The 25150-nt window shown below is 42.0% G+C and overlaps 1 protein-coding gene across 6 annotated transcripts in view; it reads right to left on the bottom strand.

The window, feature by feature from the left end:
- nectin1b (nectin cell adhesion molecule 1b) overlaps positions 1 to 25150 on the bottom strand; it is a 149527-nt gene that overhangs the window by 30591 nt on the left and 93786 nt on the right. For 5 of the 6 annotated variants that reach the window (XM_061047064.1, XM_061047066.1, XM_061047065.1 and 2 more), the window contains exons 6-7: positions 2544 to 2691; positions 1019 to 1085 (exon numbers count right to left, since the gene is read on the bottom strand). In XM_061047064.1, the coding sequence (XP_060903047.1) occupies positions 1019 to 1085; positions 2544 to 2691 (215 nt within the window). The remainder of the gene's footprint in view (positions 1 to 1018; positions 1086 to 2543; positions 2692 to 25150) is intronic. The other variant, XM_061047067.1, reaches the window with a different exon arrangement.

Here is a 25150-nt window from a genome sequence, read left to right as displayed (position 1 = left end):
GCTTGATTAACGGCTCATCAACATGCAGAATTAAACAGTGTGGCTAAATGCTTCCCCTTTACCCCCGACAACAGACACTCATATAAAACTATGAATCTCTCTGCATGAGAACACGCCTGACACATTCTCTAAAACTTATCTGCATTCACATCATCAGACATTTCTTGGAAAAAACTGGACAGTTTCTACGTAAGACACTGAACATGTTGGGTGACAAAATGGACATCTATAAATATTCATCTGCACAATTAAAGCTTTTTGAGCTACATTTCACTACATTAAGCATTGCATGCTAAGCTGCAAGTGAAGACAACCACAACAGTTACACGGCACTGACACCAACAGAACTCTTGCCATGCAGATTAGACGACAGTCATGCACACAAAAGGGAAAAGAGCGAGAGGCGGAGGAGGGAGGTTGCACAATGTGGTTTGTTAACAAAAGACATCATCAGTGAGTTTTAGCTTATGTCAAACAAAGCCTCGATAAGCTTACAGATTTCCCTCTGATTAACAATTGGATATGTATGTTCAATCTCGACAAAAAAAAAAAAAAAGTGCTCTGTTTTGTTCCAAGCTCCCCGAATCTGATCATCTCTGAGTGGAGCTGGATTTTATCTTAAGACTTTTAATTAACTTTGATTTATCTTGGCACTGTTTTCATTCAGTTGTTTATCAAACTGCATCGCTATTATTTCAGAGCCGGATGGGTTAATTCTTATTCTGTCATGCACCAAATAGAGATGTTTGAATAACACATCAAACGCCCATTTTTTTTTTTTTTTTTACAGTATCGTGAAGAGAAAGAAAACCTTAAAGTCAAAGGTTTTCTGACGTTGAGTCCAGTTTAAATGTCTGATAAATGATTGTTGGAGGACGTTTGCGGCTTTCAGCGCTCACAATGGTGTGCTCAAGTATGTCACTTGTAGGCCACCATTACATGCAGGCAACAGGATAGAGGATCCAGGAGGACAGGGGTCAGTGGGGGATAGACTGGGGTCAGGTGCCTCTACTTTCCTTGTGGGGGACTCTGGCTTCTCTGGAGCCTGTGTCACACAACTATCAGCAACAGCAGCAACAGCAATGCTGAGGGAGGGGAGTGGGAGACAGAGAGCAGTTACATTGGCATCAGAGTGAGAAGAGAAAGATAGATTAGCAGGGAGGGAGAAAGAGACAGAAAGCAATGGGAGAGGTAAGAGTCTGTGTGCTTCATTTGTCTTAAAAAGCATTCCTGAGAGGTAGCAGCAGTATGTTTGTGGGGCCCGGAAGACCCAGCTGTAGACCTGCAGAGCTCTGAAACAAGCAGCAGGCGGGGTCACGGAGGCCAAAAACTCGGCGGAGCGTCTTGTCGATGCTTGATGTTAGCATCTCTGCTTTGAATATCAAATCAATTAGCAGATTCTGGAGGGGGACCTATAATATAAGCTTCGTAATCTCATCATGTGAGTTGATTAAAGGCTCATGTGGACCCTCAGCCAGATTCTGCACACCCCCAACCTTTGTTGTTTTGGTAATATTCCCAGGGAGGAAGGTAGCCAACCCTGCAAACAGCAGCATCATCCCCATGGGGATGTGGTTAGCATCTTGTATATCCAGCATCGCCAAGAGCTGCATTGAAACCCTGGCAACCGTTGAGCTAGCTGTCGTGGCCAGGTGTTTCAGACAAAAGCAATTAGCAGGATACAACTTGAATGCTGGTTTTCTGTCTTTCCTGAAAACTGATTTTTTTTTTACAACTTGGCCAGAGCAGATGGAAGAGACTTTTATCACCTTACCGATAACACAAAAATATATTTTGGATTGCCACAGCTCAGTTGCTTGTGGATCCCTCAGCTGCATCCTGTGCAACTTCTGTGTTCCCCTCTGTGAACAGGCAGCAGCTGGCAATGTTCAACTTTGTCATGGCCTCCGGTTTGCAGGCAGAACAACCTCGTTGGCCAGAGGAGGGGAGGCAAGAGTGAATAAAGTTGGCGAGATATGGGCTCTAGCCATCTGCCTGGCTTTATTTGTCCATTTAAACAACCTAGAAACCCTTCGTCTGAAGGGTTTAGGCTTGAATCTCAGTGTCCGAGGCAGATTTGATAGAGGCAGATCAATTTTTGAATCATATATGGAGGAGAAGCTTTCCAAAGAGGAGACTGCTGCTCCTGTAATCAGCCCAGATTAAAAGAATAGTTTTTTAATGGGGAACGAGTTCACTTAAATCCACATTAAAATCAAGTAAGCACTTAGTAGCTGCTGCTTTAATGATAATTACTTATTGCTGCAAATGTAAACTAAGATAAACTTGTTTTTTCCAAAGTCTTGGAACAAATAGATTTCTTTCACATAGCAAAGGAGAGTATGCCCTGTCAGAAACAAAGACAGGTAGGCAGCGCCATGTTCCCAGAGTCTTCTTCTGTCTCTGAACACATTAACTCCCCCCAAAAAAGTGTTTTGTCTTTTTCAAAGTGTTTCTCTCTCGTGGGCTGACAAGAGTGCACACCTAATCTTACCGCCTGTCCAGCCCTGTGCAATATTCTCAGGCTGAGGCTCGGTACTCACAGGTCATTATCTGTCTCAGTGCGGGTCTTCTGCTGCCGCCGATGGACCATGACAACAGTAACAGCCACGCCAATGATGAGTCCAATGGCGACGACGCCTCCAAGGATCCCGATAACACCACCTGGGGGACCCTGCGGCATCGGCTTCTCTGCAGACGAGAGGAGAAATAACAGTGTCAGGACAGCTGCTCTTTGAGTAATTGATGCTGCTGGGTTGAACTTGGGAGAGAGAAAAAAATCGAAGAGCAGTGAGGACAAAGAAACACACAAACGCTACATATCAATGAGGTCCTATTGAGGGTTTCTACTGGCAGGGAAGGCAAACCTTTTTGCAATAAATCACCCAAATTCTGGACTGGTTAAAAATATTTCAAAATGAAAGCAGTAATGAATCCAAGAATAAGAGAACCTCAATGCATCATTGTTAAAAAAATAAAACAAATAAACATTTGGCATGGCCTTTGAGGCTTTCTGTCATTAAACACATCCAAACAGTATTTTCAGAGACATATTTCAGGATGAGCCCATTGTCCTGCTGGCTCTGGCACTACATGAATCCACACTGCTGTGGTCACTCAGCGGCTGCTTCTGCATTTCTAATGTGTACTCCATCAAATGCTCAAAAGGAGCCTAAATTGGCTTGGTTTTGACAGCGAACCCAAATGCACTCTTAAGAGCACGACAGAGCTATTATATTTCAAAGTCTGTGCCAGCTGGGGGTAAAGAATGCTAAAAAAAAGTATTTCTAGCTTTGCAAAAAAAATTGAGTGCGGTTAAGAAAGTAAAACAATTTTAGCTAACTGTTGAGAGCAGAAAGTTCGTCCAAAACTGACAACTGTTTGTGAGGGAGAATCGACAGTCTGAGCCAGTAAACACTGAAGATTGTTACTCTCTGCTCTGTGTTCAAGGCTTCAGCGACTTCACTGTGCTGATAAAAGCAAAGAATATTCACGTTTAAAAGGCTAAGTGATTTCAGAGGGAAACTTAAATTGAAGACATTGATGTAACCTATTTTTAAAGCGCTGCAGAGGGCTTTGATTGCCTCCTTTACTTAATTTTAGGAAGTGTCTTTGAGAGCCAATCGCGGGAAGTGTCTTTGAGAGTTTTGAATGCGACTGTCAAAAGCAATCTGTGACCAGAGGAGTTTTTCAGCAGAGAGAAATATTGGAAAATAAGTCCTTTTAGATGTCAGCCTGTAATCGCTTCAGCTCCATACATTGAAAGAAAAGGGACATGCTTTCAAATTAGTGCCTCTGCTTTTTCATCTGATATCAACACTGAGTCATCCTGTGTGAGGTCAGAATAAATCAGGATGTATTTCATCTGATGTCAAGCAGAGAAAAAAAAGCTTTAAAACTGCAGCAGGTCCCATGTGAAACTCTTCTGCTGTCTCCCAACTGATGATAGGTCCACTGAAAAAGAACCGTCGTCCCCTTTCAGAAGCATAAAGGAGCTTTCATTCTGAGGGCAAACACCAGCAGCATCTGTTTTCTTCGACAACAGCAGTTAAAGCTGTCCTTTTTAAGACAGGCCAGGGACCAATCAATGGCTGTGCGCCTGTTGTGACGGGATCCTGCAAATTCTCACCATCTCCCACTTTGAAAAGGAAAGCCTATCTCCTGCCCTCATGATGGCTCCATTATTATCTGTCCGTCCCTCCTGGTGGCGACAGGACAAGGCCTTACTCCCTGGGGGCCTCTTCTCAACAGCCCCAGCCCGCTAGCTTGATTCACTGCCCATAATGATGGATACACAGAGGACTGCCTCGCACAATAGCAGCCACGTTACCCCACATTGTACCTGCTGCTCGCCGCCCTCGAAGTCAGTGTGCACATATCATGTCCATCAGCTTGTTGCATCCTGTTACACGTGATGCTTCTGCTTTAATTGTCTGTCTCCTGCTACTTAAAAGTCACATCATGTCATTTGTACACACCAAAAGAAACAAGATGTTTCTTGTGACCACATACACTTCTTTCTTGTGATGCATTTCAATAAAAAAGCAGCTTTGAAGGCTGTGATCTTCCCGTAGCATGGCAACAGATAAGCCAGAACTCCCACTGTTGTCTCACTGCACTGCATAGAGAGAGCCAGTGGGCTGAATTGCATGGCCCTAATGCAAATGCCAGACACAATAGTCTGTTGTATAACACTAACACACAGAGGAGTGGACTGGATCAGAATGCAATTTCCCTGTTGTGCAGCCTTAGGCACTCTGCACACAGGATTTAGACTGTCACCTCCTCACACATAAAGGTAGGCCGAGCCATCTGGCGAGCAGTCAGAGCGCTTTGTCCGCCTCTTATAGAGCTGGAGCGTCATCAAAAATTTAAAGCGTCCATTGTTAGGACACGAGTCTTACATTAAAGCATCAAAAGCTTGTCATGGATGCACTGTTTCAGGGAAATTATTTCTGCAAAAATGTTGCCGTCGTTAATGTGGAAAGCAGTGAATGTTGTGGACGGTGCTGCAGAAAGATAAGTGCAACACTGTGTACAATAATGCTGAGCTGGGATCATTTTATCTCATAAGGGAGAGCTCACCTCTTCTACAGTATGTGCAGCCAACAACACACCTTCAAATTCAATTAGTTTGAGTAAGATAGTATAACTGAACCTGATAACTGGTGCCTGATGGTTCAATTACTGCAGAGGAGCTATTTTCTAGGGCATGAAATGCAGAGAATTCAGAAACACATTGGGAGGCCCGCAAAGGTCAACTCTATTAAATAAAAAGCTCAGGTTCCCGAAGCACAACACAGCCCTACAACAGATTGTTTTTTGGCACAAATAATTTTGCAAAGCAGCTCATTGAACCTGAGTTCCTGCTGAAACCACTCAAGGACAGAAGCTGCTAAAGACAAGCGGGGACTTCAGACTTCAAGTCCCCTGATGTCAAAGAGTTGAGTAAAAATATTCAGCGATCTGACGAGCGTGACAGTCAAATGAGTCGCCGACAAATATTTATGCCTAACCTTGTACTTTTGCTCACACACTTTGCGCTGCCGCTCTAATCCTAAGCACTGACTGGAGTTTTCTGTTGTGTTAGTATTCTCTGGACTTGTGAAAGTAATCGTTTGGAGATTCCCCCCGTGCTGCACACAAAAGGCAGAACTGCATGTAGAGGGGCTTTGTCCTTGTGTTTGAATAAACAGTGGATTGCCAACAGTAATAGGCATGGGGCCTGTGTAACAGTATGCTGCAACTATCTGCTTTCTGCTTTCACAGCCACCAACAGTTACCAACAGCAGCCCCATCATTAACTCCACCTCCAACGTTGCCAATAAAATACCATAGAAGAAAAATTAAAAGGCGTGTTGGAAATCTGTCTTAATGTCTGTTTATAAGCTCCAGCGATCATTCATGATAAACCTCAGGTATACATTGTGTAGTAATGCTCATTTGCTTTTCAGCTGATTTGTGTTCTACTGTTCACAAACGCAGCCCCTGCATGACGGCTCTGAATACCTCTATTGTGCATGTAAGAGGTGTTCTTAAAGTTGAGTACAAATTCCGGTCCCTGTACTTTGCTGTAATAATTACCTTTCATGCTCTACCTCAATGAAATTACATCACAGAGAGAAAAATGCTAAACTTTATCTTTCATTTTGAAGCATTTTGCTAATAAAAGCCTACTGTATAAATGCAGCACTTTTACCTTGACTGGAACACTTTTATCATTTCGAGGTATTTCTTCTGGAAGCAGCAATTATACATTTACAAAGCTTTTAGCAGGGAAACTTTAAAACATAAATAGATGTGGGTTTTTTTAGGACGTTGTGATGTTGTCTCATCAAAGCAAACCATTCACTCATTCATTTAAGTTTTACTTTTTTTCTTTTCTCGAGTCCCTCTCTGATATGTTTGTAATTATTGCAGTGTACACGCTTTATCGCTCCCTAACTGTACTTAGTTCTTATTATCCCAAAAACAAGAGAGGACTGCAAAAGGAAATGATGCAGTTTTTTATCTGTCTCAGTGCTGAGTCGTTTTGAGTCAAGATAAAAACCAAAACAGCACATGAACATCCTTGAATTGTTATGTCCTTTGGAAACTTTCCATGGCTACTGCTGCTGCTTCTTCAGTCACCTCTAGCAAATACAAAAGCATTACAATAACGATAGGTGCTATATTCACTCTAAAGAGAAGAACATAGCTGTTTCGTATTTGGCCTTGCTAGTAGATACTTTGTGTGGTTGGGTGCATGGCAAATCCGACTTGTCAGACAACGTTAAGAAATGTAACAGAAATGTAAACTCAACTAAACTGTGAAGCTACACTGCAGGTGATAAAAAAAAAACAGGCTGAAAGAGCTAGTAGCTAAAAACATTTTGTTATCATCAGTGATTGGCCTCTACCAACAACTCATTCAGGGGCGTGTCCGGACGTTTTTGACTGTGGTGGACCGACTGAGGCACTGATGTCTGATGGGGTGGCATTAAGAGTGTGTAAATACACACACACACACAAGAATAGCATTTATTCACTGTGTATATTATTTTGATTAAAACACAGCAGCGTGGCAACATAAATAAATTGTCTTTGCTTAATTTTTGAAAGACCCCCAAAAAATGTAACGTGTCACAAGTTGAAAACCAAATTGCCAACAAAAGGAAATCTGCTACATTGAAATGCAAAGAATAGCAGCAGCCTGTTGCAGCACAGCAAAAATAGTTGATTAAAACGTCAAGTTCTGGCTAACCCCTCTCCCCTCAACCGTGGTCTCTAGTTTCACAAAAGGTCATTCAGAGTATTAACATCAATACGAATGAAATGAAGGACACAAGATCTGCTTCTCTAGTCGCCACTGTAAAATAACACAGAGAATAGTGCTTAAGGTTTAATCATAAAGTTGTCCCTTGAATGAAAAAAAAACCCTTGATCTCTATAGGATACTCGTAAAGTATAAAACTGTGCAACCCTTTGACCTCGTTTGATTTTTCACCTGTGGAAAACCTGCATAAAATCCGACTGAACTCTACTGAGTAAAGGCTGTTGTTCAAATATGTCTTGTAGCTGCCATTGAAAGATTGCTATTGATTTTCAATAAATGTAAGGCAGCCATCCATGCAGCGGCTCGCCCTGTGCTGTCAGCCCACCTCTGTGGTACACCGTAGCCGACAGACCTGACCTTGGCTCTATGTGGCTGGCAGTTCCCACTGAGGTGGTTGCAATCTTCATTCTCATCACATCTCGTCCACGGTGTTTATTGAGCTCCAGCAGATGCACAAGCTATTGTTGTATTTTTCCTTCAGCAATGAACCCCCAAACATAGAGTGTATAGTCTCAGACCTGCACACAACTCAGTGGCATTACGCTGATGTCGGTTGGTAGCCCATGGAGAATCTCATTTCCCTGAAGATCCTTCAAGAAGGCTTCATTGGCTGAGTGCAACTTCCACTCAGCAGGTTGTTCTGCTTGCTGCAGAGTTCAAACGTGCAGCCAGCCAGAGGTCCCATGGAAATCAGGCTACAGAGTGAGTAAGTGCTTCGCATGTGCTCATTACATATTCATTCCTCAAGCAGAGCCTACAGATTTATATGCATGCTACCCACAGGGGGTGGATACTACACAGAGAAGATCTGACCACATTCTGATGGAGCAAAAGCAACTGATCGGCTGAAGCTGTGGCCTGAAAATTGATTACTTCCTCGCTGCTGCTTGTGGCCCTTTGTGAATAAATGGAACTAGATGCAGAGTGACACAGCAATTCAGCATCTGGACCGTCCCAAATGCGTGAAAACAGTGTAATCTCCAGCACCAGCTGTACCCGACAGCCAAAACATGTGGGCTCTAGTGTTACCAGCCTCCCATAGAACATGTTAGTCACACATACCAGAGCTGGAAGAGTTCAGGTGAGAGGCCAAAGGGTGAGCTGTCTCCAGCTGGAGCAAGGCTTTGCCCACTCCAAATCCAATCTGTCACACAATGCAGCGACGCAGGATTTAAATGGAAGCAGGTTTCTCTCAGCAGATTGTTGCCATGTACCTGCTGAGGCCCGGTGCGGTTTATCAAACAGAGACAATTCACGGCTTAATGATGTCTTTAAATGCACAGTCACCCCATGGCATTCTGACAAAAAGACAGTAAAAAAGCAAGAGTATAGAAAGCCTGGAACTATAAGGCATCAAACTGATGGCATTAAGAGGACATTTGTGTAGTGGAGCTTTGTAAAAATGTTCCAGTTGTAAGTCTGATCATATTCCAGCAATGGATGTGGCTCCTGGCGCTCTCCCTCTCTCCCATCACAAATTGTAATTGCTATCTCCTCCACAGGGGCTGTAATACTTTCCAGCAATGCTGGGGAGTTTTCAAGTGGACAGATTGAGAGTCTGGCTACTAACCCACGCCAGATCCACACCACCAATGCCAGTCTGAGACGGCCACCTGTTCCAAACCACGGTGACCGGTTTCTACCTCGGCTCGCACAAGAAGCCAATCAGAGTGAAACAGTCGAGGTGTCGCGTTTCTTTTCTCTCTTTATTCATGAGTGATACAGCTACCTTATGTGGGAGTAAATGCCCAGCCTGTTACTAATTTATCTGGAGGAGATTTTTTTTCTTCACAATGGGTAAATGCTGCAGGCTCCAATAAAGAGAAAGAAATGTGGTTTAATGGAGTTCATAAATCTGTATTTCATGATGCCAACTCTTAGCGGCACATGCTGTTTCGTCTCCGTCCCCCCCCCTCCTCCTCCTTCTCCCCCCTGAGTGGGTAATCTTGTTAAAGTTCAATGTTTCCAGAGCTGTCTCCTCTGGGGGCTAAGGGTTCCTGATGTCATCCTCTTTTTTTTTTTTGCACAGTAGTTTACCCTGTGGACAGGTCTGCTTCCTGTTTCACCTATATCCACACTGATGGTCTGTTTCTGCACCACCTCTCAGACCCCGTGTGTCACAACGGAGAGCGGGGCCGCGGGCGATGGAGGGCAGAAGAGATGTGATGCTGTGTGAATGCTTTTCCACTTCAGTCCACAGAGGGCAGCACTTCATTAAATCACAAATTGTTAACACATGGGACGTTTTTATTAGGATGAAACCAGACCAATTATGAACTTTACTGTCTGGGTCCTGCTGAGTGAACATGAAATGTAACATCACATTAAATTTGCTCAGTTTTTCTCATATTTTTTAGAGTTTTTCTAGTATTTATTATTTTTTTGCATTTGTATTCTCCCAGGCAGTTAAGGACCAAAATCTAAAGTAATGGATGGATGTCACTGCATGGCTGAATAAATGCCTGCTGAGCCATCCTGTTTCACTTTTCCCTCTCCCATTCCTGGGTAAACATTTTGCGACTCAATGGTACGTAAAGGCAATCTGGGGAAGTAATCACCAGCCTTCAATAATGAAAAAAAACACTTAACATGTTTCCACGCTTTAACAGATGACACTCATGGCGAGCCCGAGATCTCCACGTAACCACACACACCGGCTCTCTGTGTGCTGTGTGTGTGTGTGTGTATGTATGTGTGTGTGTCTCTGTGTGTGTGTAAGTATGTGTGTGTGTCTCTGTGTGTGTGTGTGTGTGTATGTATGTGTGTGTGTCTCTGTGTGTGTGTGTGTGTGTATGTATGTGTGTGTGTCTCTGTGTGTGTGTGTGTGTGCGGGGTGCATGGCTGAGTCCGATGGGGGAGATGAAGTGGCGACAAGCAGCACCGATGCCCCCGTCAATGAATGCGAGATTGCAGGCTGCCAAACTGATGCCGATGCTGTCGTGAGGTATTACCTCCCGTGACAGGCTAAATAACAACAGTTCTAATTAAAGAATGATTGGAATGGGTGGACCGCTGCCTCCTAATGGGGGAATAAACCGCAACATCGCTCCAGGAAGTGAATTGCACTCATTTATTAACTTCAGGAAGCTGGTAGCTGATGTCAAGATGTAATAGCTTACTTTAAAAGCTACATAACTTTTCATCCATTCTGCCCACTGGCCCGTATTCCAGCTTTTTAATTAGTAAAAAAAATACACATATAGCATTGATATATATACAGTGGCTTATCAAACAGGCTGCTTTTTTCTGTTTCATGACGGGGGAAACTCTCCTGCAGTTTCCTCTCACTAATCTGAAAACTAGCTTTGGCTCCATAAAAAGAGTCCGGCGTGCAGTGTTACTGATAGGGCTCCCAGTCTCTTTTTAGCAGCCTCTCTCTCTCTCTCTCTCTCGCTCCCGAGCCCTTTCATGCCCCAGCTGAACTCCTCTATGTGTTGAATGTTAATTTAATGGCTTCTCCATAGCTTTAAACTGGGTGGAATCTCAGTGCTTATACAGATCTGTACCCTCGTCTCCGCCTCGTCCTCCCTCTGCTGCCTCCCTCTCAGCGTAAGCAAAATTACTTCTCAGTGTTTCTCTGTGCCGAGTGGCGCGGGGTCACGGCTGTAATTTCCTTAGCCTGGTTAAAAAGCTGACAAGAGTAACGGACCCAGTCAGTCCGGATATGTTCGAAAGCAGGTTTTCAATTTAGCAACACTCAGGCTGGTGAGTCCACGGTACCCATCTCAAAGGCCGGCGTCTTTCACTGCCCCGCAGCTAAACAAGTGTGACATCTGGAGCTCCATACACACTCCTATGTATTTAAGGAAACTATGAGGGGTTTACTATTGATGTGAAATAAAATACATGGATACTCCTGGACTGGACTGTTAGAGCTCTCTCTGGAAAATGACCATTGACTCCTTCACATGATAGCAGACTTCTGGATTTAACACAGGAATATTAATTCACTCTTCAATATTCATTGAGAGCACATCTGACATTTTGATTTAGTGTTTCTCCTCCACTGACTCTTTGTCTCAGGCTAGAAGTCATCAGCTGCGCTGTTAAGCTTTAAAACCCTTTTTATTTCATGTTGTGCATATTAAGGGCTTTATGTATGTTCACACGAATGAAGGGGCCTGATTTATCTCCTGACTTTTTTAAAAAACATGGTGCTGTGGCTCCTCTGTAGGCTCTTTTCTAAAACCCTGTCCCCCTGCTTATTGTTTTGAGGTTAACTGACGAGAGACAAAAGTCTGCTAGCACAACATATCAAGACAAGGTATCATTAGAATCTGGTAGGAAAGTGTTGTTTTCAATTGTATTCATTTTTTATTTTTCAAGAAGTTGACTTATGTAACATTACTTACAGACAGTAAGTAGATGATTTCATTCATCATAGACTGTATAAAACATGGATGTAGTCTCAGTGAAGCCAACGATTGCTTTATGAAGCAGAGTATTAAAGCTCAACAAGGTGTTGCATAATAGTGGAAATGCAAACTCCACCTAACTTTTGGTCAACCTAGCTATAGGCCACTAGGTGGAGCCGAGGCGGGCCATAAGCCAAACAGCTTTAACCTGCCCACCTGTCAATCAGATCAACCACGCCCGTAATTATTCATATCGCTTTTCCTAAATATAAAAAAAACCATCCCAGTACAGTGTGTACCAATAAAGACGAGAGCTATTCAGATCAAACCTGTTTCTTGAACATGTTTGTTTCTGCTGTATAAATTGGCATTTTAACATGGGTGTGTATTAGGGCTTTCACACTTGCAGAAAACTCCTGAAAAACTCCTGAGATTTGCCAGAGCCACAGTGTGTGAGAACGCAAACAGCCACATTTTTCGTTCTGGCTTCACCCGGAGTTTCTCCTGCAAGACCCCTAGTATTTTTGTACGCTAAAAAGAATACTTCATCTTAGAGTAAAGGTTTTATACTTGAAGGTGATGATGTTCAGTATATTTGACCTGGCTGTCAAATAATGAAGATTATATTCTAATTATAGTCGGTGATTAAGAACACTTTGTCATACAGCTACATTAGTCTGACACTGCAACACTTTAAGATGAATCATTGACAGAGTCTTTGTCATCTACAGCGACACGTACAGCCTCCCCGAGTTCATCTCTCAGCGTTATTGACAAAGTCTTAATGAGAAATCAAGTTACTGTTGTGATTGATCAAGGACAAACATGTCACATGATGTGTTCAAAAGCTAGAAGTCAATGAATCGCCCTGTTTGCAGGTTACTCTGGTGCTGAAGTCACATTGTGTATAACAGAAGCTCTCCCTCTGTGTGAGTTCATCTCTCCTGGTTCATCTGACACACAGAGAGAAAATTAATGTTGCCAAAGGTGTAAGGAATTTCAAATAACAGTGTGATAAAATGTATTTAACACAGCACGTCTTTTAGTATCTCACTTAAAACCTGATAATTACAATTGCTTTTTTTCCGTTTCATCGGCAGAACTGTTAATGTCTTAACAGTGTGAACTGCAAGAGAAAGAAACAAAGGAGTATTTTTTTAAGGTCGGTGAAGAGATCATACAAAATGCTTTTAATAATAAAATGTTAAGTGGCTCTTTGACTGACTAATGCAGAGCGACCAGCAAGCCAACAAAACATGTCCCAAGGTCGTGACTTTTCCTACTTTTCAGGAAAATGCGACAAAACAGACAAAGCTCCTTGGAAAAAAGACTGAAGACGACCGTCTCAGAGATGACCATCTCAGAGATGACCATCTCAGAGATAACCATCTCGTCTGTCCTCACCACTTCAGAGCAGAGACACAAGAAAACAAACACGTCCTTCAACATGGCAAGACCTGCCGACTGAACCTTTTCAAAGCTTGGTTTGGAAGGAAGAAAAACACAGAACATGAATGTAACTGTGATGATTTTCAAATGATCTGAATCTTTCTCAATCCAAAACCGATGTCTCATCCTCCAAATAGCAGCAAGAGCAGCGTCTTCACGGAAACTCATAAAGGCTCTGTGAGCAGCAGCAGCAGCACATTTCCTTAGAACTGCAATTGAACATATTAATGATGCTGTACTAGAAGAACCCAGACTTCACCCCATTTATATTTTTAGAATTTTACTTAATATGTTATCTGTTCAGAAGCTTATTTCAATGCACATTTTAAAATAGTGCAGAAAGTCTTCAGGAGGACATCAGACTCTCTAGGAGAAATGAAGTGGAGTCCAGACAGGCCCACATTTATCAGCTAAAACAACAAAATAAACATTACAGTCTTGTTAAATATATTTAATTTGCTCTGCTTCCATACAGATGCAAACATGTGTAATGGCACAGATAAGTGACTTTCCTATCTAAGCACATGTAACTGGATGCGTAAAGATGATTTACAGTCATTTTGGAGTCAGAAGAGCTCAACACAAGACAGTTGTTGTCTTTGCATACATCTGGAAACATCTGTGGACTTCTTAGTGACATTATCAAAGATATGAATATAACCTGAACAGAGTAGGACAAAAAGCACTAAAGTTTATGTCTTTTTTTCATTCATTCATCGATCTACAGCAATATTAACTAACTCACATCTAGTGTTAGTTCACAATTGATAACTGAATCAAGGATTCTTCATGGTGTTTTAGGTCTGAGTTTGCCTGAGAGAAGACAGAGATTTTGCAGCCCTGGTATTAGTCCTGTTGCGTTTTCAGACCATACATAAAAAGCAAGAGAAGAAAAGAATCAACCAGAAGACTATTTATGACATTTTGGTGATTAAAGAAACATTTCCTGAATCCCTGATAAAGGCAGCATAGAGTTAAACTCCAAAAAACAGAATCATTATGTTTGTCACTCCCTGTGAGTCATGACAAGCTAACATAGTGTACCTTTGTCGATGTACAGTAAATGTTGGGTTTTGAAAGAAGAAAAAAGCCTTGAAACCTGCTCTCCACGCAAACACAATCAACATGCAGAGAACCTGGCAGCTGTAAGTGAGCCTGAACAATTACAGTGGTAGGCACATCCTCCCTGTTGCTCCACTGGAATGCAGATCTCACAGACTGGCACTAATGTGCAGTTCATTGTGGTTTATGGAAAGCCAGGTTGCAATAAGAAGTTCACAATTGGCTGTTTCCATAGTGCTCGAGATTCAAGGCGAGTACCTGAGAGTGAAAACATGACGGCAGGCAGCAATCGATGGATGTATGAAACGCTTTCATCCAGGATTCCTTGCTCCCATAGAGTTGGAAGCTAAAGAGAATAACACAGTATGGTAGCAATCAGAATTTTCCAAGAGGAAATAAACCCCTTAAAATTCACACGAGGGATTCTCTAGATCGCACCTCCACTGCGGAGAAAATATATTTATGACGCCAATCTGCTATTATTTCCAACTTCAAATCCCCAACATGAAGCTGAAGTCTGTGCTCTGCTCTGAGAAAAGGAACGTCAGTGAATCTGACAGGTTATTATCCTCGAACAGAGATGGTCACAGTCATTTAGGAAACTGTGCTGACTCTGCAAAGAGTGACCATGGGGACATATATGACCCATCACCACAGACCGCAATTTATGGCTATTACAGTCAATGAGGAGGAGAGCTTTTTCAGATTTCTGCCATGAAGGTCAGCCAACAAAATCATTGAGCAATCTCTCAACAGAGGATTACATTCTCTTTGCATTTATGTTGAAATGAAATGAAAGAAAGAATTTAAAAAAAATCTGGAGATTTCAGAGTGATTTCACCCCAAATTCAACTCTGATGACACCTCTGTGCTGGTATGCTTTAAGTTTGCATGCATATTTTCCACTGACAGGCGGATTTTTCCAGCACATATGGCTAATTTAAACCCGACCTGACTTAAAAAGAAGGAGGTGTTTTGTCTTCATGACAGACACAAAGAAAATCTCTCCTTGCACTCACAGAAGCCGCCTGAACTCGGATCTGCTTCAGGCCACGTAACAGGGGTGACTATTGTGATTCTGCACGCATACCATCACCTCCCCTCTCTCCCCTCCTCACCCCAGCCAAGTGCAGCTCGGCTCCGAACACACACTGCTTAGACACACAGCAGAGTTTTCAAAGGCATTTCATCGAGCTGCTGAGGCTACTTACTTCCACCGCTAAATACTGCCGGGGAATCTCAAGACTCTGCTGTGGTCACTGAAAATTATCTGTGGTGGGAAATCTGCGAGGGGAAGAGAGCATGGGGAGGAGGAGAAGAGAGAAAAAAATAAAAAGACCCTCTAAAGAAACAAAAGTTGTGCAAGTCCTTGAAAAAAAATCTGTCTGCTTGAAGTAAGAAGCTTTTCTTGTGCATTACTGTTGTTATTCCCTCTAGCTGAGGAGGACTTGATGTGCAACATTAAGGATGGCTTCGTCCTTGTTTTCATATAAATACAGTTAAATGTGCATAAGCGTGCACACACAGGGTTTGGGAAAATAATCTCACCCATTTTAAAGGAGAGCGAAAAGCTAACAGGTTTAAACATTTACACTTCTCTTCTTTTTTGGGCTCAGTTTGTTACTTTTGGAAACCACTCGGTTGTGGCATGAGGGAAAGGAAGAGAAGAAAAAAGGATGAAAAGATGTCAACAAAACTCAGTAAGAACATACTTTATTATTCCTCAAGAGCCCAGTGAACACACACGCACACACACACACAGTGTTCCCACCAGAATCCAAAGCAAACACTAACCTTACCCCTACCTTGACAGCAGGGACACAGTTCAGTAAGGTCCATCAAGACTGAATAAAGACTCAGACGTTTGATGATTCCTCAAATCACTGCTCCGTATTTCATCTCAAGCGAAAATAGCTATTTTTTTTGTCACATATTGCTTCTGCAGATGGAAGAATATACCATAAATTAGGATTATGTATTGGCTGTATGTAATGTGACTGGATTCCAAATCCATGCTGAGTTTCAAATCACAGCATGGCGTGTTTGAGAGAAATGAAAACAATGGCTAATGTTCTTGGAATAAGAAATACATGATTGTACTCCATGCGATGAAACGCCTGACAGACTGCAGAAAAGCAGCTGAACTCAAAGCTGACACAAACAACCGAGATGCTGCACTCTGTAAGTCTGAGCCTGTACATGTCTTGTTCTGACTCGACACCGCATTAATTACAGATCAGAGTGTTGCCATCAACACTGAGAGGAGATGATCAACACAAACTGCAAAGTGGCTCTTTGACTGGTAATCGTGCAGGAATCAGGGGAGCTGCTTCAGAGACGAGTCGCTAAATGCTCCTATCCACAAAGTGCAAACATGTGGAGGCTTGCAGCGCCATTTACAACCAAATGTTTCTTTGTTCAGTTTCAGTGGAGCTGCAACAGCATAATTTCAAGGAGGACTGGCAGCGAGGACCCCAGAGGGAAGCGTGTTTCAAACACCAGATGCACAGATGATCCGCTCACTCTACATGAATATTTGGTTTTGTGATGTAGAGGCTTTAGGTTTGTTTTTGGAAATAGTAACATCTCTATAAATAGTACTGGCAGACCTGATGGAACAGTATTTTCCTGCATTTCGGATCGTCTCTATCCTTGCCTTTCACCAAGTTTAACAGGTCTGGATTTCATATTGGCCTGGTAACAAAGAGAGGCAAACTGCATCTGAATTGTCGCAAGAACTAGAGACAATTTGAAAAACAATCTGTGACTCACAGAACTGTGATGAGAGAGAAGCACATTAACTTCTATTGAAATAGTTTGTTTGGATTGTTATGTGCTCATTGTGTGCCAAACAGCCACATCTGAGAGCGTTTTGGTGTTCTAGCTCAACAATATCCATGTTAAAGACATTTGAAATAAGCTCCTTCTCTATGGAGGTTTCCCTCAAACAAATCATGACTTTGCATATTGCAGTCTGCTGGTTTCCCTGAACAAAAAGCCATTATACTAGTTGAGCATGAGTTGTATTTAACTCGCATTTTGCACATCCATCTCAAAGCATTATATTCGTTTGGTTCTGTGTGATTACGCTGGTTTCAATTTAACAGCATCTGGACAGTTACTGAAGGACATGTAACAGCCTCATGTCTTGGGACTGTTTCAATCTCTGAAATTCACTCCCATTGCCTAGTTCTCACCTATCACCTACTCATTTATCCCTGAAGCAGCAGAGTAGGATTTTCTGGCACAACTAACAGGGTGCATGGAGAGTGAAAGACTTGAAGGGGTCAAAAAGCTCCAGTAACAATTTTATGAAGATTAACTTTATTAGGCTCCATCAGCTCTAAGAATAAAAACAATGCACGTCCCTCCTGTCCCTATGACAACAGTCTGTTGACACTGTCACTGCTCTGTTGCTTATTACTGCATGTTTTAAATTTGAGATCGTATACTTTGAGAAGAACGCCTGTTACCTCAACGGCACCTTTCTGAAAAGTTGGAAATCTTTCGGCACTTGGAGCGGCTGCATAAAAAAGGCGGAGCGTCGGAAGAAAGACGCTGGGCGCTGCGCTTTATTTCCGGGCGGAGGTAGACACACTAAAGATAAGCTGCCTTTCCCGTAAGTAACAAGTAAATGACACTTTTCATGCTGGAATGGTCTTAAAATAGCATTCAAAATCTCAAAAGCAACTTCCCAGAAACAAGGATCTGTTCACTCTACTGGCATACCTGTGTACTGTTTTCTTTGATAGAAAAGCATCCAAAGCTTTCCATTCACTTCCATTGTGTTTGGCTAACAACAGTACTCTCTAAAGAATACCTCCATGCCTGCATGATTAAAACCAACACTGTCACTTGCGAGTTACCAGTGAAAGAATCATATGTTTGTGCTTTGGATGAACTGACCCCTTTTAAATCCCCAACAACACCTGAGTGTTTCACAACTCAAAGCACCATTGACTTTCAGAGTGTGCCTCTCTGATTAATCTGAACAACAGAGGGACAGATAGAGAAGCTTCAGTGTGTTCCTGTTAGGCTCACTGCTCAGTGTCTACCGATCTCTTTCAAACTACTTGATTGCTCCTCGTGGATTATCTGGTGGACGTGCGGCCGCATGAGCAGGACTGTGTGTGAACCTGTGTGTGCAATGTGCATGCAAGTGTGTGCTTTAATTAAAGTCTGAAGAGGTCTGGGAAAAAAAAGTTTAATTTAGCAAGAGGCAGGGTGAAAAATTGTCTCGTTTTCTTGTCTCCATTGCCGCGTTGTTTCTTATCTTCCTTTAAGCTCGGCCACTGCACGTGTTATCTCCAAATTACCAACAGAACTCATTTATTCTTCAATTGAATTAGGTCCCGGAGAGAAGGCCCGCACAACCATCTCTCCTTTATAAAACAAGCCACCAACAGTGACAATCCACAGCGACACATGATTGGACCGCAGCATGACCCCGGATCAAACACCTGAACCAGACACAGAGGTCTGATCTGTCTCTCTCTTTTGTCTATCTAACAACTCGCTCTCCTCTCACTCTCTATAGTTAAACACAAGGTCACTTAATGCATCACAGTATTCATCAGTGAAATAACTGTAATCGCCATGTCAAGTTTACCCAAACACATTTTCAAATACTTTGAAAAAACAGGACTGCATATACGACACAATACATTGCGTTATGTTTTCAAAAAACTGTCTGCAGATAAAAGAAAAAAACGAAGAATCAGCACTTAACCGTGTGTTCAAACGTGCAATCATGCAGCGCCGTAACAAACTGAAAGTGTTCTTGTAAGTCTGCAGTTTATAATTACTGTCATAATGTCAGGCCATTGGTCCTCAAACACATTGAACGAATCATTCGTTCCTGACTTGAAATCTTGGTTTAATATGATGCGTGGCCAATTAAACTTCTGAGATTTATGTCAGTATCTAGAGGTTAAAAAATGATGGACACAAATCAAGAGAGCAGAGTCGGAGGTACATCACTGAAGGATTTTATTTTCCCTTCATTTAATTCAAAATAAATGAACTTTTCACACCTTAGCGTTCATATTCGTCTTCCACCACATTTCTTTTTCCCCAAAAAAAGGGGACCAGTCTTGTATCTCTTGTAACATTTGATCTCATACAGCGCATCAGATGAAATGTTTTCTGTCTCTGCATGTTGACACACACACACACACACACACACACACACACACACAGAATGAGCCAACACAGCTGCAACTGATTCCAGTTAATTGGGATGAAGCCTGAGTGAACTAAACATTTCCCATCCATGTGCTCATGTGATTTTTTGCCACAAAAGTAAATACAATAGTGTGAAGCAAACTGTAGAGACAATTTTGTGATGGAGTTTCAGTTTGGATTTCTGCCTCACTGCATTTGTGCTTGTTTTTGTAAACTTAATTTAACCGAAGAAACAGAGAGAAAGGAGAAAGTTCTTTGACATCGGCCGTGTCCATACCACATTCTACTCCTACTACATACCCAAACAGTATATACTGCATACTGCCTACAAGCCCGCTAGCAACATACTAGACTACAGGTCATATGAGAGCAGCGATACATTTTGGGATGTTGAAGTAAGAGTTTGTTCCATCTCACATTTAGAAAATCTAGTATACACCCAGGCAATACTTATATTTTCAAAGTTGTATAGCCTGTACTATAATTTGGGAGAGTACTTCAAATTCAATGTGATGTCAAATTTAGTATGAATATTATGAAAGCAGTGTGTGCGTACACAACCATTGGCTTTAATAGAATAGTGGGAAGTCTGACAAGGTGAGATTATTTTTGATGGGATAAACTAAAGTTGAAGGCTAGGCTACTATAGCTTAGCATGCCAGTTGAAGAAGCAGCTGTAGGATGCACCAATCAGAGCTAAAGTCGTAAACTCTGTGAAACTACCTCCTGACATTCTGACGGGTGAAGTTTGTCTTTAATCACTTTTTTTTAAAATTGAAAGGTTTCAGGGGAAGTACATTTTAGAATTGTGTTTCACTTGATGAATATGTCCGCTTTACAAATATTTGTCTTTTGCTGCTACACTGAGAAATTTCAATTCTTACCAAGCATTTGTCTTATCACTTTTAAAGAATCTTGTTTGTTATTTAGATAATTGCTTTTCATTTTAACAAGATATTGTTGTCATTTTCTGAAAGGTAACAAGTAAAATGTACTTGTTACCTTTTACTCATCACATGTAATACAGATGTATTTGTTTGTTGTTTATATCTTGAACATGTTTATCTGCATTCGTCAAGCGGATGTGGTTTATATTGAGTGTAATGAGATATACACTTAGTAGAAATGTTTGACTGTCTTCGCCAGCTTCCTTATCCTGTAAACAATGAGTCTGTCTACTGTTAATGCTGCCATTAAGTTGGTGTACCTGAGCCGGACTCGGGGTCAGTCAGAGCATTGAGACTGATCCTCTCAGTGTGTTGGCAGGCTGTAAAACAACAAGAGCCAAATGCTGCTAAAAAGTTCCCCAGAGCTGTACCATTGAGAATTAATAATCTCTGTGGTATTATAATGGAAGCAATCCTTTCCCCATTAAAATATTTCATTCATTGCTAATTAAAATATATAGCTTCCTCTTCTTCCATGTAATTATACCATTAGTGCAGCTTTAATGTAACTTAGCATGTTAGCAAGAAAAAAGTGTGGTTCCATGGCTCCGCCCGCTGTGGTCTAACTTAGCCAATCAGGTTGTTTGAGCCTCTTGAGAAATGTCTGTATAATTAAAACCCCATTTGGCTGGCTGTTCCACATACTCCCTATACTGCTTTACAAATATTGCTTTAGATTTATTCCTACAGTATCTATTGCCTGAGAGACGTCGTGTCTTTGATGATTGCTCCCCCCCCCCCCTTCCTCCCCCCCTCTCCCCCTCTGCTCCTACATCTGCTTTCATTTTGCTCTGTGTGTATGACAAACAGCAAAAGAAATTCCAAACTGTGGTCGTCCTAAGCCAGCAGCCCCTCCTCCAGCTTTCTCTTGGCAGGACGGCTCGTGTCTCACATTTAATCATGAATGCTTTGCCAGGCAGCGGGGCCTGGGGGAGAGTCAGTGGGGGGAACAGTGGAAACCTGATCTGGAGAAGCAAGCGGCGTACAGTTTAAACCTCCCCATAAAGACCCAGGAGCCCGGCCTTAACTACACCATCATGATCGTTTTTACCAGAAAAACAGCAGGGTCAGACTTGTTTTTGGTCAGTGACATCGATTTTGGGGGAAATGGCAAAAAAAAAAGAAAATTGAGAAGTTTATAAAAAGGATCAGGAGCCCTTTTTATGACAAACTAATTGCACAGATGGAAAGTGAAACGTCATTCTCTCTCTGCGTGCTGCCCACTCATGTTTAACCAATTCCTATTTCCATAAAGTGTACGACTCCAGTCTTGTGAATGAAAACATAAACACTGCCAACACATGTGTGATCTGTTAATCCGACCATTTTAAAGCTCCACCAGTGGCCAGGCCCACATCACAGTGTCCAACATCTCCATTCACATCCATCCTGGATAATTGCATCCTCAAAGAGAAGGCTTTAAGGGAGCAGATAATTGAGTGGCACATGAACCTAATCATCACCGCAGAGTCTCTCGGGGGCATCGGGAGTGAAAAACCCTTTATCTCACAAGTCTCAAAGGAGAACCTTTCCCTTAATCTCACTCCGGACTCAAAGAGAAGGGCATAACAACGATGGCCACCAATCTCCCTCTTTTTAGTCCGTCAAGTTTTCCTCCCTGACTTTAGAAAACGCATAGAAGTGTCTCTTACTTTAACCACTGATTGATGATGACATGTTTTGAAGGTTCAATTTCCTCTTTAAAGGATATCTTGGCAAAGGGTGACGCAACTGAATAACCCAAATTTAGTCAGTGGAGAGGAAGCTGAGCTGAGACAAGCAAGCTGATTGTGATTGACTGAGAGACCTGTCAATCAAGCAGACTCAAAGATATTTCCCTTCGAGCCTTAATATCCCATAAATTCCTGCATTAAATTTTGATTAAAGCTTATGTAGGGAACTTTTGGTTTGCATTGCTTTTGGCGCCCCCTATGGACCAAGCATGTACATCTTTTTTTCTCTTAGCGGACCATTGCCAGGTATTGTTTTCTGGTGAACCAATCTCCTCCTGCTGTCTTGTAACTGTCAACTGTTGTACTCACTGTGACTCTTCGTTGTGGACATTGTACACAAAGGCTGTTACCGCAGCGTGCTCTAACTCACTCTGTCCGACATCTACCCCGCGGCAGGTTTTTACAAACATTATAAATGACTGTACAGCAATTTATCCATCCTGTCACTGAAGGTCTTGTTTCCTTCTGTAGGTCATACAGACCCATCAGTGGTCATTTCAGTCTGTTTCATAACCAACTAAAACCTCCTCACAGGAGCTCTAAGCGACATCATCGACTCATATCATGACTTATTGTGTAAAAAAAAAAAAAGATTCACCTTGAATGTGAAGCATGAAGCAAAATAAATTTAAAAACATGGGATCAAAGCTTTTTGGAAGCAGTACAGAGTACAGAAGCACATACACTTGACTCTTTGGCCCGAGCTCAAGTTTCTGTCCAGTTTTTTATTTTTTTGGTAGGGACCAGTTACCTCTCCACTGGTTGCCTGGCAACAGCACAGAGGCAATTAATAGTCTGGCACATAACTCCCGGTCTAATTTCAAAGTTTTTGTATTTTTCTTTTTTCTTTTTAAGGGGGGGGGGGGGGGGGGGGGGGTTATGTAACAGATTGTTGTAGTGGAACAGGGACATGCTACCTATCTATCAGTGAACATCTGATTCCCAAAATGTCGATTTATTACTTTACAACTCATGCGAACATTATCACTGAAAATGGAGTCAGTGTTTTGCGATATGTTACTCTACTGTTTAGAAATGTATTTGCAAATATTTGGGTTAAAAAAAGTTATACTGCTACCCAAAAGTTATTTTCTAAAGGACCATTTGGATACTTTCTTTTAAGATCTAGCTTGGAAGGGGAAACGTTTGAAGAAGTGAGTATTTTTGTATTCCAAAATGCTGTGTACTTTTGTTAGATTCTGTAGAAACAAACAAACAAAAACAATTACAAACATGATTGTGAATTTCTGCAGAGCTGTTGTCTGATTGTAAAATCGTCCAACAGAAGTGGTTTTTGGATTCTTTTATGGATCATATAACAACTCTGCAGATTCTTTTCTGCTTTTATTCTGATAATTATCGTTATTAAACATAGTTCAACCAACTATTTGAAGTGTTGTCCAGTGAAAAGAAACAGCACGGCTGGGTTCCTGTGTTTGCCTTTCATGACTCATTAGAGACATCTGTAGTAAGCATGTCATTACCCACTCCTCCACCGCACAGCTGACAAAACTGTTCCACAGGAGACCTCGGAGCAGACACTCACACTGTGTGGGAGCCATGTTGGCCCGTGCTGGCAGGGGGCGGGAACACCATCTTTTTTTTTTTTTTTTTTTTTGACTTTCTCTCAGGCACAGCAGAGTATCAGAGAGAGAGAGAGGGAGAGACTGAGCCTGAACCGTATTTGAATGTCAGCCTAACGAGCAGCGTGGCACCGGAGACGCAGGCCGCCGTCATTACTGAGGCTCCTGATAATTACGGTGCGGTGTGGAGGGGGAACGTGAACAGAATTTTAATAAAAAGAAAACCTGCAGAGAGATAAGCGTGTGCCTGATCAAACAAATGCCTGGGAGAAGAGCAGAGTGAGGAATCAATAAGTTGAAAGATGATTATTTCAGGGAGCATAAAAGAGTTATTTATATTATCTGCAAACTGCTGCTTGACAGTGTTTGTTGCTGGCTTCCCAAAATGCCACATGACGCTGAAACGTCTTCTTTTAAGGCAAACCTGCAATAACGATACCGTGTAAGAACTATTACTCTATCAAACCTAGGGAAATGACAATGGATGACTCTCAAGAAGACATCTGAGAAGTTGCATTAAAATATTTGTTCAAACACAATCGAGGGTTGATTATTCTCATACTGTCAGAGGAATGTCATGCACAAAGCTTAGAGTTTGGAGCCTTGTAAAAGGTTGTGTTTTTGTTGTTGCTGGGGGCATTTGAAACTTTGTGTACTATACGAGAGTCTGAATATTCACCATGAGGTCTGCTGGGTCCCAGAACGCTGTTGCAAATGCTGAGAAATGCTGAGAAACCGACTCTGACATCACTGAGGTTTCCAGAGCGATGGTTTTGGGAATCACTGTCCTGTTGTTTTTTTTGTTTTTTTACCTCCTTAAAACAAACACACATTGTTCGAGAAGTTCTCATCTGCAGAGATGATGCAAAGAGCCAGATTTTCTCCCCAGGTTCGCTTGTTTGGTTTCTGGTTTCCCTCCATCACGACTCTCTAAACAGAGCCTACACTTTGTTTACCCAACGTCTGGGCAGCGCCAGCCAGAAGAACACGAGCATTGACTGACAACGGCCGCAAATTAAGACGTACAAAGTACTCAGCACTCTTTGAAACGAGAGTAAATGTTTTCACGATAGCGTAGACCGAAACCTTCTCATCGATCAGCCGGAGCGTCAAATGAAGTGAACAAATCCAAACCACCTCCTGCCCCTCTGTTTTCTCTCTTCTCCCAGATCTATCAACATTCGGGTTGCTGAATGGAAAAAACGATTCCTTCTTTCTCAACTGGTCTGTGCTGAAACACATTCAAAAAACCTCAAAGTATGGCTGATTAAACCGCCTGAAATCAAAACAGTTGATGTTGTTTTTTAATTAAAAGGCAGATTTAAAAGACTATAAACCAGTTATTTTTGTGTGGTTTCATCACACGCCTGGCTTAGTTTTCAGTTTCTGGAAATGTCAAATGCTTTATTTGAAAGAATAACAGTATCAGATGACCTGCGTGGAAATAATCACAACACTTTATCGATATAATACAAATCCTGTCAAAGTCTGGATCCAATCCAACAGGGTCACCTATAGACAT

Source organism: Labrus mixtus, chromosome 9, assembly GCF_963584025.1.
Source record: "Labrus mixtus chromosome 9, fLabMix1.1, whole genome shotgun sequence".
In the NCBI taxonomy this organism is placed as follows: domain Eukaryota; kingdom Metazoa; phylum Chordata; class Actinopteri; order Labriformes; family Labridae; genus Labrus; species Labrus mixtus.
This window is presented reverse-complemented; position numbering and strand designations above follow the sequence as displayed.